At 41.4% G+C, this 15,586-nt stretch overlaps 1 protein-coding gene across 3 annotated transcripts; it reads right to left on the bottom strand.

Annotated features, from left to right (window-relative positions):
- Window positions 1-5,109: 5,109 nt before the first annotated feature.
- On the bottom strand, window positions 5,110-11,316 carry LOC122671454. 3 transcript variants are annotated; one of them, XM_043868666.1, is made up of 4 exons: window positions 10,613-11,316; window positions 10,338-10,397; window positions 7,507-7,665; window positions 5,110-7,127 (listed from the first exon to the last, which is right to left on the bottom strand). In XM_043868666.1, exons 3-4 carry the CDS (start codon window positions 7,649-7,651, stop codon window positions 5,623-5,625), a joined length of 1,650 nt encoding a protein of 549 aa, XP_043724601.1. In that variant the 5' UTR covers window positions 7,652-7,665; window positions 10,338-10,397; window positions 10,613-11,316; the 3' UTR covers window positions 5,110-5,622. The 3 variants fall into 3 exon arrangements, with proteins under 3 accessions (XP_043724601.1, XP_043724600.1, XP_043724602.1); XM_043868665.1 differs by lacking the exon at window positions 10,338-10,397 and having other exon boundaries at window positions 10,613-11,315; XM_043868667.1 differs by lacking the exon at window positions 10,338-10,397 and having other exon boundaries at window positions 5,110-7,118; window positions 10,613-11,315.
- Window positions 11,317-15,586: the final 4,270 nt, after the last annotated feature.

Raw genomic sequence — 15,586 nt, 5'->3', positions numbered from 1 at the left:
AAATAATACCCATTTAAGAATTAATCAAAGAGATTAACCTCTGGATTATTCTTTCTTTTAATTTTAGTTGGACCAAATTAACCAGTTAGAGATGAATAGAACCATAAGCACCCAATCCCAAGATAAGCACTAATAACATACGACGACAGTAGTTAAACACTCAAATATTATAATAATCAAAGTATATAAACAAATCTGTAAGAGTGCATGATAATGAGTGAAAGAAAGAGCTCAAATCTTGATAGAAGAATCCGAAACAAGATCTGTCCCTCCCTCTTCGATTCCACAATCCTCGAAAAGATAAACAAAAATGTTGAGATTAATGTTAAACAATTCCCCATAAGTGTTGTCAGGATATTAATTCCAAGAAGAGATTGAAATTAATTGGTGGATGATTAAGGATTATGAGAAGCTTAACAACATTGAAATGGATTATTATCTTTTAAACCAATAAAATAATGGCTAGGACACAACAAAGGTCCACTTAATAATTATTTTTATAAACTAGAGATTAAAAGAGGACTTCATGTTAAGAGTGCTAACTGTATTTTACTTTTTGTTAATACGAAGCGTGGAATTAATAATATAACTGTAAAGGGTTTTTATTAATGGTGGAGTGAGCATGAGCATGAACATGTTTAAGTCTTCTAAGGCACTAACTACTACAAAAATGATAGAAAGAGCTCGTAATGTTATTATACAAAAACCCAACACAGAGATTCAAAGGAACATGTTGAGGATCCAATGGCTTAGATAATTCAAACCAGTATATATTGAAGTACCAAAATCCATGATGGGTCTCACATGTTACGATACTGTTTATTTTGGTTAAGGTTCGTCGCACGGATCCAGATCCTTTACTTCCGCCTTCCTGGTACTGCTATGCGTCCCACACACAAGCAAGATGGAAAATACGGCTTACCCCCGCTCAGGCAAGGCGCTCGGGGAGGGGTAAGATGGTATTTTCCGCCTTGCTTGTGTGTGGGGTGCACACGACAGTGAGGGCAAGCGGAAGTCGAGGATCTCAATTGTCGCCGTACGATTTCAAAGTGTGTCGTATCATATGAAGATTGTCCGCGACTTATATGGATATTTCATGACCAATGCACAACCGATGTGAGATTAAATTCTAGGGAAAATTACATGATTAGCTACTTTTGGGTTTTCATTTACAAAACTGTCTACTCTATGTTTGAGTTAACAAAAATAGACAAAAACAAGTTAAGGTTTACAAAACTGGACAAAATAGTGTCTCTCCCTCCCTCACTTACTTTTTTAGACATTTTTAACCCTGCCATTGCCTTCTCGCCCAGGCATCCTGGGTAGTCACAGGAAGGGGAAGGGAGGGGCGGGTTTGGGGTAGCAAAGAATGGCGGTGGCAGGGACAAGGGTGGGGTTGCATGGAACGGAGAATGCCTGGGCAAGAAGGCAATGGCAGGGGTAAAAATATCTAAAAAAGTAATTTTGGGAGGGAGATGCACTATATTGTCAAGTTTTGTAAACCTTAACTTGTTTATGTCTATTTTTGTTAACTCAAACATAGAGTGGACAGTTTTGTAAATGAAAACCCAAAAGTAGCTAATCATGTAATTTTTCCTAAATTCTATGACATAACATATATTACTCTCATATTGGTTCAAAATTTATAGGATAGACCTCGATGAAACAGTAAGGTTGCTCCATTGCGACCTAGTCATTGTTGGTTCAAGTATGGAAACAGCCTCTTTGCGAAACGGGGGTTAAGGCTATGTACATTATGATCCTCCCTAGGGTACGGAAGTTTGGGGTGGGGTGGGGTGGGGTGGGGTGGGGTGGGGTGGGGGGGGGGGAGAAGGGATGTCAACTCATAATGCCACACTTACCCGATCCAGATTCCAGCCGATTGTTTAAACCCTCCTTTGAATCGCTTGTGAATCATGTTTGATCTTCATTTTTTAGTTATTGTCTTACTCTTTTGGTTAGTAAAACAACAGAATTTATGAAACTTATTGTAGCAAGATTCTCAAGTTTAAAAGAAAAAAAAACCCACAGAAAATCACAAATTTTAGAATATCTTTGCTACTTCTTCTTGATTGCAAATTGGGCTGATGTTCTTTGTGCCACAGCGTAACCTACACCAAGGCACATGGGCCTGCCATTCAGGGGGTAGGGTGGTCATTTGTCCACCCCCATGTATCTAGGCGCAACCTGTGCCCTTGGCACAGAGAACATTTGGCCTTGCAAATTATAGGGGTTCAACCAATTCCGAATCAATCCTGATCCGATTCCGGTGGAAACTGATCCCATATCCGACTCCACATATACTTCAACCATGCTCAATGTCTGTAATTACTATTTTTCCTCAGCATAAAAATGCTTGCTTTCTTCAATTATGTATTTTATGTGATGAAATAGTGGATAATAGATTAAGCCTTTTCACTTCCATTGACAAAATCCTTCCGTTTTTCTTCGTGTGATTCTATTCTAGTAAAAGATCACTCTTTTTTAGATGGAGTCAAGGATTAAATACCAGTTTCAAAGATGAGATTGTCCTTTTTTCAGCTCTTTCATATCAAGTTCCAAACCATTGCTCCTCTTTTTTGATGCTATGGACATTGGATTTTGTCTCTTCAACGGTCAACCCTCCTTCCTGCCAGTGACTATAGGCTATAGCCTAAAACAATCCCTTGGGTTTTTAAATGTGAAAAATGACCACTTTACCCTTGAAGTGATTTGAAAACCCAATTATTGTCAATATGGAATGAAACTTTCCAAAATAGTTTATTTTTATAATATTAAAGTATATCAAAAAATTTAAGATAAATTAAACAGGCCAGAGCCAGCCAGTTTTTCATTAAAAAGGCATGATCGCCTTCGACTGCCAAAAAGTAATGCGGAGAACTAGTAAGAATTGTGTTTGCCATCCAATTCGTGACACATGGCGATATTACTCTACCACTCTATAAATGGAGGCTCGATAAGTGTCTTCACTTCATCAAACACTGTTTGATTATTATTTCATCAAACTTTAATTCTATAAGCCTTACTTGTTTTGGGACACAGATCTGACTATATACCGGGTCAAATTTATGGTTTATCTTCGCACCACTGATTAGGACATTCAAAATTCTTTCCGATGATATATGGATCGTTGAAATTTGACGGTCGGATCTCCTGAAATCATTCTTGGAAGTCTGTTGAAAAGGCGATCACATTGCAGACCCCGCCTGCTTCAAACATAGATCTGAATGTGTTCCCTACTAGATTTATGGCTGCTATTGACATCATTGTACACTATATTTAAAATTCTTTCCGAAAATATATGGATCGTCAAAATCGGATAGTTGGATCTCTCGAAAACATGATTTGAGGAATCGGTATCTGATCGGTCTATTTGTATCGATATTGGTGGAGACCGATACCGATCTAGCCAATCCCATATCGGTGGATCGATACAGACAAGGGTAAAAATTTAAAATAAAATTCAAATTTTCAATGGAAACAACGATAAATCTGTCTGATTTGGATTGATTTGGATCGATATCGAGACCGATAGTGATTACTAAAACCATGCCCGAAATCAATCCTGAAACAGGCGATTACATCACAGGGCCTCAGGGGTCACTTTTAGAGCCATCGGAGACTGCCACATGACAGCCTCTCCTCCCCCTCTCACCCTTCCCCTCTCACCCTTGAATTCCGATAAATACCCCCCTGAAAGCTCTGTCTAACTTGTTATCTTCAACATTTCTTCAGTGTTCCAACAATTACTCTTTATTTTATTTGGCTACATAAAAATGAAGTGGTTCAGGGGCAAAACCATAGCCAGATTGTTTTGCAGTAAAGAGCAATGAACCCTGCAAATAATGAGATCACCCTCATCGTTGTTGCTCTTTCGAGGCGATAATGGGCTTCCTCTTTTCCCCGCCGCCTTCATCGAATTCTTGTTCCTCGACCTCTTTGTATCTTCATTCGGAACAACGCCTATTGCCTGTTGGTAATCCTGCTCCTTGGAAAGCAGAGGCAATTCGATGACCTTTTTCACAAACTGCTTGGTGCTCGGATTTGAAAGATCGATCCCAAGCTCTCCTTGAACTCAATCATCTCATTCATGTCTGAGTTTCTTAACCTCTCCAACATTGTCTCTTCCACTTCAAGTTGAGTTTCTGCTTCCTTTTCGGGCAAATATCACAAATTCAACAACAGAAATTACCTTCTCCCTCTAAAATCAATGTTTCCCCAACCTGCTCCTGCTCGGGATCACAAGCCCAAAATCTTTGATCCGCGTAGGTCTCTTCCTCATCTGATTCAACGATGACTCCCGTATCTAGAGCACAACAGAGGAGGAGGAGCAGGTTCAGTCTTCAATATTTGAATGCACGATCTCGCAGGAACGAGAACATGGAATGAGACTTTGGTGCATTCCAGAACAAGGCCCATTCTTGACCTCATTCTAAGTATTTAGAATGAGAATGCATACCAAACAATGTTTCAATCATTTCAGAAGGCATTCTAAACCCAAAACACATTCTGAGAATGCATATCATTTGACCATCTCGGATGGAAGTTTTGATCAAGCCACCGAGAAAGCAAGTTAAGCATCGATAGTTCTTTACCCAAATAAGTTTATAGCTGTCTGTATGAGTTGTAGTGTTGCACAAGTGTATAGTTGAAACAAAAGCTAAGGGACTTCTCCAAGCGATCAAAAACAGCATTGTTGTTGGGTCGCAACTCCATAGAAGCCTAGACTGATTCAGAAGTACAGTTTTTTTTTTTTGATAATGAATTCGGTTGACGCCAACAATACTTCGCCATGAGACTGTTTTATGATATCAACTGTTTCATTAACTATCATATTACGTTTGTTCTTAGGCAAAATTCAAGGGAAGTTAATTAAGTATAGCTCACCATCTACCTAAGCCGGCTAGAATAGAGAAGATCAGTCAGCCGGTGCTAAGGGAAATAAAAACACTGTGGGCATCAACTGCACTCATTATGAATCATACATATATTGAAGCCACAAAATCTAGGAACCTATTTGAAAGATAAGAGAAATCATTGGCATCTGAATGTCTGATCACTAACAAATAGATACACCAAATGAGGCAAAAATAAATAATAATAAAAAACGAAAGAATTTTCTTATAATTGAGCTTCCATTGACAAAAGTGAAACACGGTTACATTAAAAAAAAAAAACCCAGGTCTCTCCCGTAAGTCAAATTATGAATCAATATATATTCGCTTCCTAAGAAAGTGGACCCTTATAAAAGAGACTCACAGTGTGGGCGTTTTAGCCCTTTTGAAGGTGGGGTGATAAAGAGGCTGTGCAATCCAGAACAAACAGTAAGATTCCAAGAAACCACCTTAAAAACACACATTATGAAACCAATCACCTTCTAAACCACTATTTTACAGTGAAGGCAACGAACTCTTCCATTTTCCACAATGCGAATGTACAAAACAAAAATTGGATTCCACAATCTAACAGAAAAGAATTCTGATATGGACCCCAAAGGACTACAATAGACCATGATTCTCTTCCCCCCTACATATGTATATATCACAATAGGGAAAGATACCCACTGCTTTACCAAAAGCCACCTTGAATGCTAAGGAAGCACAAAGCAACCACAAAGCTAAGCTAGCTGATGCTCTTGCAATCTGTGCCTTTGTAAGCTTCCTCCCCGAATACCTCTTCAATCATATTGCTTGTCGGCAAGAAATCAACATTTTTTGGACCAGTGAGATATCCAACATCCCAAACTTTAGCATCACAAGGCTCCAAACCATACCCATGTTCGATTCCCCTAATTAAACAATCGTAAGTGCCTTGCAAGCCCTTGTTACTACCACTCTCAGCTCGACTATCTTCCATTATGATCCCTGCATCCCCATTGTGTTGACATTCGTAGGATGTACAAGAGTCATCTTGGAAATCATGATCTTCTCCAACATCCTGTGGGTGTGTAACACCAAGCTTAACCACAGGATTGAAGCTGCAACCAGCAGGTGATTTCTCAATACATGTTTCTGAAACATTCTCCACACCTCCCTCATCCTCTTCGCCAGCACCACCCCTATCACTCTTGACATTACAATAATCATCATTATCATAAATATCTTCTCCAACCTCCTCATCCTCGTTGAAATCCTCTTCATGGTCCTCCGGGTTATAACCAGGATCCTCTTGATCAACTAGTGACTCCACCACAGAGTCCTCGTAATCCTCCGTTATTCCAAACTCCTCACCATCATCACTTTCCTGCCACTCATCATTGTCACTGTCAATGTTCAGTGGGGTGGTCCTGTTCTGCTCGGCTCGCTTCCGTAGCATAAAGACATTAAAATAATAGCTGACAAGGTCCTTTCGTGTACGAGAAGGAAAGACTACTGAGAGATGTTCCCAGAAGTTCTTGCCCAAAGATACAGGATTGGAGAACACAACCTGGTGGAAAACCCGTTCCTCCTCTTCACTCCATCTCTGGGCTACATCTTCTCCCATGTCACAGAATCCCAACTCCACAAAACTCTCCTGGCCAAGAGTTCCTCTAAGCCTCTCCCTTACTTCTTTGACATGTTGTCTCACACACCTGATGGAACCACCATCGGGGCAGGTGCAGTCAATTCGGCCACATCCATATTCGTTACCACTGTAAGATGGTTCTGAATCGTGCATTGGAATGACACAAGTCCCCATCAGCTTCTCCCGATTGTCATCATCAATCAATGTGTCTGAACTTGAAGACTGTTTCAAGGAAATTGGATCAGATGCATCTAAATAACTAGAAGCTTTCTTAACACCCCGGATGCCCCATGCAGGAACATCAGCTTGATGATCAGGTCCAACAGGAACTGGTTTTCGAGGAGGATAATCCAAAAGCGATGAGTAAATCTCATCAGACTGAACAACCACCCTTGCAGCATAGTTCGGTTCAGAGAAATCTGGGGAGAATGATACCCTGGCTGCAGTCTCTGACCTGGAATCTTCTTCACTTGTACTGCTGGTGACCCATGACAAGCTAGAGACACTGAGAGGAGCAGTTGTCCCAAACTCCTTATAGACCCACGTAGTCAGTTCAGTAATAGTGTTTTGTACAATCCTCTCATCACCTTGAGCTTTACTGAATTCACCTTCACCTTCACCAACTTTATGTCAAAATCAGGTCAGTGAGTAGGCCAATTTTACAGGCAAATAACTAAAACAGACTATGCCAGTCAGTCAGGACTCAAGACCCCCAACTGTCTAAACTAGCATAAGCCACCATTCATTGTTCCCATATGGAGATCCTCTCCCACGAACATGAGTCCTCAGGCACTAAACAATTAATCAAACACAATCATTTGGATTCTTAAATAATAATCTGGCCATTGCACTAAAGAGATCACTGGTAGAGCCAGGCCTAGGTGAGAGAGAGAGAGAGAGAGAAACTCAATGACTGGTGGTGGCACAATCCCACTGCCTGTACCCAAAGTATATGGAACAAGTAATGGAAATAGAAAACAGACAGAAGCACCTATTTCTTACCCGAAGCTTGAGGCTTCTGAGGGACGTCACCACTGGGAACGGCTTCAACAATCGAGCCCAATTGGTTACTGTAATCCAATTGCCTTGGGTGCTTAAAAGAAAGTTCATAGGGCTCTTCATCACCAAATGGTCTTTTATAAACCATGTTGAGTTGCTGACCTGCAAAACAAAGAGGGGCAAGACAAATTTCGGATCAGTAAATGCAAAAGAAGTAATGTAAACAAGTCTCTATGCCAGAATAATTTAGCAGAAACTAGTTCACAGCAGTATCTTAGAACAATCAGATTCAAGCAAGAGAAACATTATATAGAACACAGAAATCTCACAATGGTATCAAACTCTAATCAAAATACCCTATACTATCAACCGATTCAGTCTGCAAAGTTTGAGCTAAATCTGATAGCAGAATAATGAGTTCCAGAGGAATCCTAGTTCTACTAGGATTTCAGGTAGCAAATCTAGTACTCTAAGAATCAATCAGAATTCTTAAGAAGCAGCAATTGAACTTCAGAATAGGATATCAGAAACTTATATTCCAGATTTTAGATCAGCAACCAGAGAGATATATAAAGAAGAACAAAAACAGAACATTGAGTGAAAATAGAGAAACTGCAGTGAACAGAGATAGATAATGTCTGACCTGCGAACCAGAGACAGATAGATATTTTGACTTGGGAATTCAAATTACTACTTGGAATAGTCAAAACAAACTAGTATTTGACACTCCTACTCAAACTAAGACTCTTAAAACAGAACATAGACTTGGACTTAGCTAATTTCTAACATAAAAAGACACTAAACTAATCCTACTTGACTAATCTCGTATTTCTAAGTGCTGAGTGCTTAGGCCCATTACAGCGTCCAATTACAATAAAAACCCATTGCACCAAAGGCCCAACATGTAGAACCCAACCCAAGGTTTATTTCCACTTAAATAAGCCCACTTATGTGATTAACCTACATCAAGAAGCCATAACATAGGGTTCGTCCATCCTTGAGAGAATGGTTGACAGCATTTTAGTCTTGCACAGTCCATCAACAAAACAGATATAGAACTATATTAAAAAAGATAGGATCCGGAAACAGAATCATAGGCCACTGTAAAAACATTTGATTCCGCAAATCAAGCCAAGGAATAGACAACACTTCACTTAAATTTTGAGCAAATTCCTCTATTCTCCCAATAAGAAGCCAGGACCTAATGTTCCAGGGTACAAAATAAAGATCTCTGTAGGTTCTATCTCCAAGACTCAAGAGATTTATTTTAAATTGCCCACAATTTTATACCTTGTTTAAACTTTAATTTCCAGTGCTTCAAAATCCTATAGTGTGTAAAAATTGCATTTCATAAAGGAAAGCGAAGGCTTTTGACAACCGAAGACCCATCTCACACGTTATCCAACAGATCCCCTTCAATTGGATGTTCACATTACTTCTTATCAGACCCATTTCATTTCATCTCCCTTTGTAAGCCTGCATCTGCCAACTCTGACCACAGAAGTAAAAACTCAAATGAGTTTACGAGGTCCTGCACCCAGCAGAATGCACAACTCAATCTTTGACATGAAACACACATGTTACTGAACTGACCTACCCAGTGGTTGTCATACAGTAAAGTTCATTAAAGCCAAACACTGTCTAGATGGCAGATGCACCTGGCACACAGTCACAAGGACTGTTCCTACGGTTGCAGTTTCATGAACATACAAGCAGTCATACAATTCTCAGGTCAAATTTGCCCAATAAAGTCCCCTTCAAGCTGCAAATATACAGTATGTGGCACCAGAAGACATAGATCACCTAAACTAATAAATGTAATTGATCAGTCTAGTCTTCAAATCATAGTGGGTGGTAAGGTAGGCCACAGTGATAAAGAATTGCCGCAAGGTTGAGCCTCACAGATGACTGGCTTTTAACAACAACAACAACAACACCAACAACTCAGACTTATCCCAACTAAATGGGGTCAGCTACATAGATCCTTGCCTCCAATCAGCTCTTCACAGATGACTGACCTTCATGAGTCATAAATTTCTTTGATAATCAAGATCCCGTCTGCTCCTTGTTACTTAAGCTACGAAGAGAAGTAAAACTGTCTACCAATATACACAGTCGTCACAGTATAAGAAGAGATGTGTCAAACAGAAACTTTACTCAACTAAATTTTCATTAGATTAGACTGCTCTTGCACATAAATTATCAGTTGACCATCCACATTGTCCAAATTGAGAAAAGACAATTTCCTCTTCAAGAACATTACACTGCTATGAACCCCAATATGGAGGGACCAACCCTCCAAATATTAATTCTAATCACTTGCAACAATGGAAACAGGAAAAATTGCTAGAATTTCCAATTAACTAAAAGAGAATGCTGGACCAATCACCTATAGCAGGATGCCTTAAAAATTTAAGCGGAGTAGCAGCCTAATAGACCTTTGAACTATAAACCAGAACTTGATATCCAAGGATAAATTAATATTAATGCTTTGAAATTCAAAAAGGAGTTGAACAGGCCATATTACTAATTATTAAATTTTTCTTAGATCCTCAAACAGTATGCCAATCTGTTATGTCAAAAACAGCACAAATATTCCATGCAACACTCCATCCAATGGATGCAAAAAATCATCATCGACATAGAGTTAACCATGATCATTCAAGAACACTCTTTTCTACATATAATTACTGAAGCTACCAAACATAATGTTACACGATTGAATAAGTATCAACTGAAACTAAACACAGAAATTGTACAGTACCATTTCTTCTCATTTTTTCTCCATGATGCACAAGGCAATCAATTAACATCTTAATAAAAATCTAATTTACCGGTATCAAGCCATGCAAATGTAGAAATGGAGCCAGCAGAGTGAAGAAAGCAGACATTCCCTGATACTCAAATACCCAGGACAATAAAATATTCAATACTAACTAACCTTGTAAAAGTTCGAAAATCTTCTATTGGGCGTTGTGGGGAGGCAACGACGGAGTAATTATATCAAATAAACATTAGCAATAATTACATAGTTGTAACTAAAACAAAAGAATAAAAATTAAAAAAAAATTAAAGCAATGATGAAATCGAGGTCAACTGCTGATTTTACCTTCAAAAGAAATAGTCCGGTTAAAAGCTCAGCTGGGCGGGAAAAAATGAATATCAAAGAAAGATATCAAATCCCAAATTCTTACGGACAATATGATGATAGACAAGGAATCAAGAGAGAAGAGCGTGATTTTCCGACGGTAACGTACGGTTGCCCCCGACGGATTAGCGAGAAAACGATAGAAAAGATTTCTCCGAAAACCCAGATTCTAAAGAAAACCAACGAAATCCAAAAAATTACGGCCGATCGAAAAGGAAGACAATAATTCACCGAAGAATATACCTATAACCCCTAAGATCTAATGATCAAACTCTTCCGCGCGAATTCGGAGAGCTCCGAAAATCTATAAATTGAGAAGGAAAAAATAACTACAAAATAAGACCCAATCAGAGGACGAAAACACATAAAAAGAAAATAATCGAGAGATAGAGAGAAAGAGTTTGAACGACCACCAGAGGACGAAAGATCGGCGGCGAACAGAGCGGAGTCCGAAATTTTCGAAACCCTAACCCTAGAATCAAAATTACGGAATCGTAAGAACTGAAATTAGAATCAATTGACAGAGGAAGACGGGAATTGAACCAAAAGATGTTTGATTAGATGATCGGGAGGAAGAATCGGAAGAGAATCTAGGTCGTTATTAGATAAATTGGAAGAAAATTGTAAGAAATCGTAAGAGGGCAAAAGAAGAAAAAGGTCAAGCCAAGGCTCACGTTTTTGCATCGGCCGGTCGGAGGATACAAACCCGGCTATCAGCCTCCGAGAGAGACCCCTTTTCACACTCAAACTTATATCACTAAAACCGGCTCGTATTATTTGATAATTACATAGGATACCCCCAGCACGGTTCTTTTTGGCTTATGGGGGTGCCCCCAAGCTAGTTGGGCTCAGTTCACAGCCGTTCAAATGGAATCCACTCCTTGTGGGTCCCACAGAATGGATTCCATCTGAACAGTTGTGAGTCGTTCTCGTACGTTTACGTACCCTTTTTCCAAGCGAGTTGGTCATCATTGGGAAAAGGATTGCCACATAATTTTTGTCTTATGTAAGTTTTTTTATTAATTTTTTGTTCTTTCAAATTTTGTTTTATATAAATGATACCTTTTTCAAGACTGCCATTGGTGCAACATGCAATTCCTTCCTACACTTGCAACGTGGGAAACCATTTCCTGTTTAGATTATTACTACGATTTTATATACATTCATTTTTACTTTTTTTTTTTTTTTTTTTTTTTTTTTTTTGGGGTAAATCATTCATTTTCACCTTATGAACATCAAAACCACATGAAATATAGTGGTCACATGGCATGATTGTTATGCCTTTTTGAGTATTAAAGATAGGGAAAAGGTTTTATACAACGCCAGCTCAAAATGAAATTGTATTATTACACACCTCTTTATATATCACTGTCCATATCAGGGGGTGATATGTCATAAAAGCCCTTGCACTTTTTTTTAGATTACAAAAAGGGTTCATTCACCCAAAACTATAGGAAAGCAATATAGAGAACTCTCTCCCTTAATGTTAATAGAGGTAAAATTCTAAAAAGGTATCAAGGCATACTCATTCCAGCCCTTGAGTGAATGATATTCCATTCACGATATTCCATTCACGTGGGTGGAGGGAAACTTGGTCCAAAGATTTATTACTAAAAAAAAATATGAAAAAGAATTTAGGGAAACTTGCGATTGTGATAAATTGTAAATTAATTTTAGAAAATGTTGCAAATGAAAGTAATGGGTGGATGTAACAAAAAAAGAGTATTTAAGAGAAGCAAATTATAATTCAAAAAGTAATGGTATTTCATGTTTGGGTAAACCTAGTGTTGCGTCAAGAAATCGCTCAGCGGTTCTTCGAGTGCCGTAACCTGCAAAAGACCCTGGGATGACAAAGGAGAACCGGTGTGGTTCCGGCCTAGGACTCTCCGATGCCTAAGTTAGATCTCTCTGAGCAAACAAATGAATAGTAGTATTCAATATGAGTTAAGATGTCCCCGATGGGGCTGTGTACCTTGCATTTTATAGTAGTGTCTGGCGGTGTGGAGAGTCCCAGTTGATGTAGAGTGTTTGCCATAGGTGATAGAGTCCCTGAGTAGCAGGGCTTATCCTGATTGATTGTCTTCCCGAGAGATGTAGTGTCCTTGATAGACTAAGTAGTTGTCTTCCCAGGAGATGTAGTGTCCTTGGTAGACTAGGTAGTTGTCTTCCTTAGAGACGTGGTGTCTTTGGAAGTTGCCTTCCTGTGGGACGTAGTGTCCGAGTGGCCTTAGTAGTCTTGATGGATAGACTCATCTACGTGGTAGATGGAGTTCATGGTGTGTGAGTCCGTTCACTCCACATGACTCGATAGGCGGTGGCCTAGAGTCTTTGGCGACGTTGTCTTGTTGATGGTGATCTGAGGGAGCTAGTGCTCGGAGTTGACGTGTGTGGGCACGACGTGTGCCGGGGATGTCATGCCCAAGTCTGGGTCCGCACCCACGATCCGCGCCCGAGGTGCCCATGCTGGGTTAGGTCAAATCCTTACTTGGTTCTTCATTTTTGGGTTCTTGTCCTGAACCGGTCTTCCTTATTGGATTTGGACACGTGGCAGCCCCTGATTGGTTGGTGAGAATTTGGGCTCATCATTTGCCCCCCACTCTCTTAGAACAGAGTGCTCAAGAGAATAACCTCTGCATTCTTGTATCAATTGAGGGGTTCACGATGAATAATTTATTGTCTGAGGATTTGCTTGTGAATTGTGTGGTGAGGGAGAGGTTGTGGGTTCAAACCTCTCCTCTCCCATCTTTTTTGTCTTTTTCTCCTTCTTGTAGATATATGTACTCTTGCCTTCATTTCACTTTTCACTTTTTACTTTTCACCTTCTCTCTCTCTCTTTCTAACTTTTTCTCCTTTTGCTTTTTCATCTTCCACTTTTTACTTGAGTTTTGGATTTTGTGTCTCTTTATTGTGCCCCCCATGTGTTTGATCTTATGCCCTAATGGGGTGCACTTGGCTTTGATTGACTACTCTTAGACATCATCCTTGCCTACCGTGGCTTGCTTGGTATGGTGCCCATGGCCTTGCTTGTGCCTTGCATCTTCCTAGGTGTGTGCTCCCGCGCTGCTTGTGCGCTGTAGTCATTCTTGTTCAGTCAACTGTGACGTTTTTAGGGGTTCCGTGTCCGTGGTTAGCTTCTTGGCGATCTGCGCCCAGACCGATCTGCGCCCTTTTGGTCGACGACTGGTTGGTCCGCGTCCCTTTTGGTCGACGCCTGCTCGGTCCGCGCCCCTTTGGTCGACTCCCAACTCGGTCCGCGCCCCCTTTGGTAGATGCCCTGAGGTCCGTGCTCTTTCGATCGATGCCTGCTAGGTCAGCACCCCTTTGGACGATGCCCCGAGGTCCGTGGCCCTTTAGTCAACGCCTGCTCAGTCCGCGCCCTTTCAATCAACGCCTGCTTCTGTCCGCGCCTCCCTATGGTCGACACACAACTTGGTCCACGCCCCCTTTGGTCAATGCCCCGAGGTCCGTGCCCTTTCGATCGGTGCCTGCTAGGTCCGCACCCTTTCGATCGACACCCGCTTCGGTCCACTCCCTCTTTGGTCGACTCCTGCTCGGTCCACGCCCTTTCGATCGACGCCCGCTCGATCTACGCCCCTTTGGTCGACGCCCCGAGGTTTGCGCCCCCTTTTGGTTTGGATTGTGTCTGGTGCGTGCTATTTCTGCGTCACCATCTTCTTCTTCCTTTTTTTTTTTTTTTTTAATTGATCGGTTCCGCATTGGTGGTTGCAGGTTATCTCCTTCCTCTTTCCTCGGTTGCTTGGCTTTGGGAGGTCTCCATTCTGAGTAAGTAACCCGTTGTCTTCCTTGTTTGTTCATGTCTTCATCTGACGACCCAGGTCTGACTACGGTCATGGTTGGATCTATTGAGGAGTCTTCTTCGGGGTCGTCTTCCCCCGCGGATACTTCCCCTCTGCCCTCCCTTGTTGGTGGCAATGGGGAGGAGGAGGTTTCTGGCGGTTCTGCTCCTAATAGGGGTCGTAGGGCCCCCCGAGCTTCTACTTTTGTTGGCGACCCTAGGAGTAAACTGGTGCATATGGCTAGCATCTTGACTTCTTCTGACTTGGCATCTATTCGTCGAGAGTTCCATATACCCTCTGAGGTTGTGCTCCGTGTCCCCGGGCCTGACGACCGTGCCTACTCCCATCAAGCTGATGAGGTCTGCCTTTACCGCATTTTCTTCGTCCATGGTCTTCGTTTTCCTATCTCCCGCTTTGTGGAGCTGGTGTTGGAGCATTGGTGTCTTACCCCTGGGCAGGTATTTCCCAATTCTTGGTGGGTCATACTGGGCTTCTATGTGTTCTTTGCCCGGATGGGGCGTGTTGCCACTGGTCCATTGTTCTCTTACTTCTAGGTATTGAAGAAGGGGGAAGGGGGTGTTACCACTTCGCCTGTCGCCTCCCTAGGGGATCTCTTGCCACCGTAGATCCTCTTGTGGGGATCACCAGTACGGTGAAGTACTGGAGGGATCGCTTCTTTTTTGCCATGGTCCCCCACTGTGCCTTGCGGTCTACCTGGGAGGTTATTGATGTCAAGAGGGTCAACCACCCTCTTGAGTTGAGTGACTTCGAGCGCGCCTCCCTCTAGCGATGTCAAGGATGCAACCCGTTCGATGTCCATCAGTTGGATTCTGAGGCTTTCTTGTGTCTTTGGAAGTTGAGTCCTGGTAAGATACTTGACTTTGATATTTGCTTATGTACTTTCCTTTTATGTATTCCTGTTTTGACCTGCCTTGTGCCTCTGATGGGATGTTGTGGTGCAGTGGACATCAGACCGGATCTTAGCCTCTTCCGCTCCAACCTACAGAAGAAGATCGCTTAGCCTACTGCTGCTGGGGGTGTTTCTTCTGGTGTGGTACCCCCAGCTTCTTCTTCTTCTCTTGCGGTCACTGGGACCAAAAGGAAGGGGGGTCCTGATCCCCCCAGCTCGGTGAGGACT

The sequence above is a fragment of the Telopea speciosissima genome, chromosome 8 (assembly GCF_018873765.1).
Source record: "Telopea speciosissima isolate NSW1024214 ecotype Mountain lineage chromosome 8, Tspe_v1, whole genome shotgun sequence".
NCBI lineage: Eukaryota > Viridiplantae > Streptophyta > Magnoliopsida > Proteales > Proteaceae > Telopea > Telopea speciosissima.
This window is presented reverse-complemented; position numbering and strand designations above follow the sequence as displayed.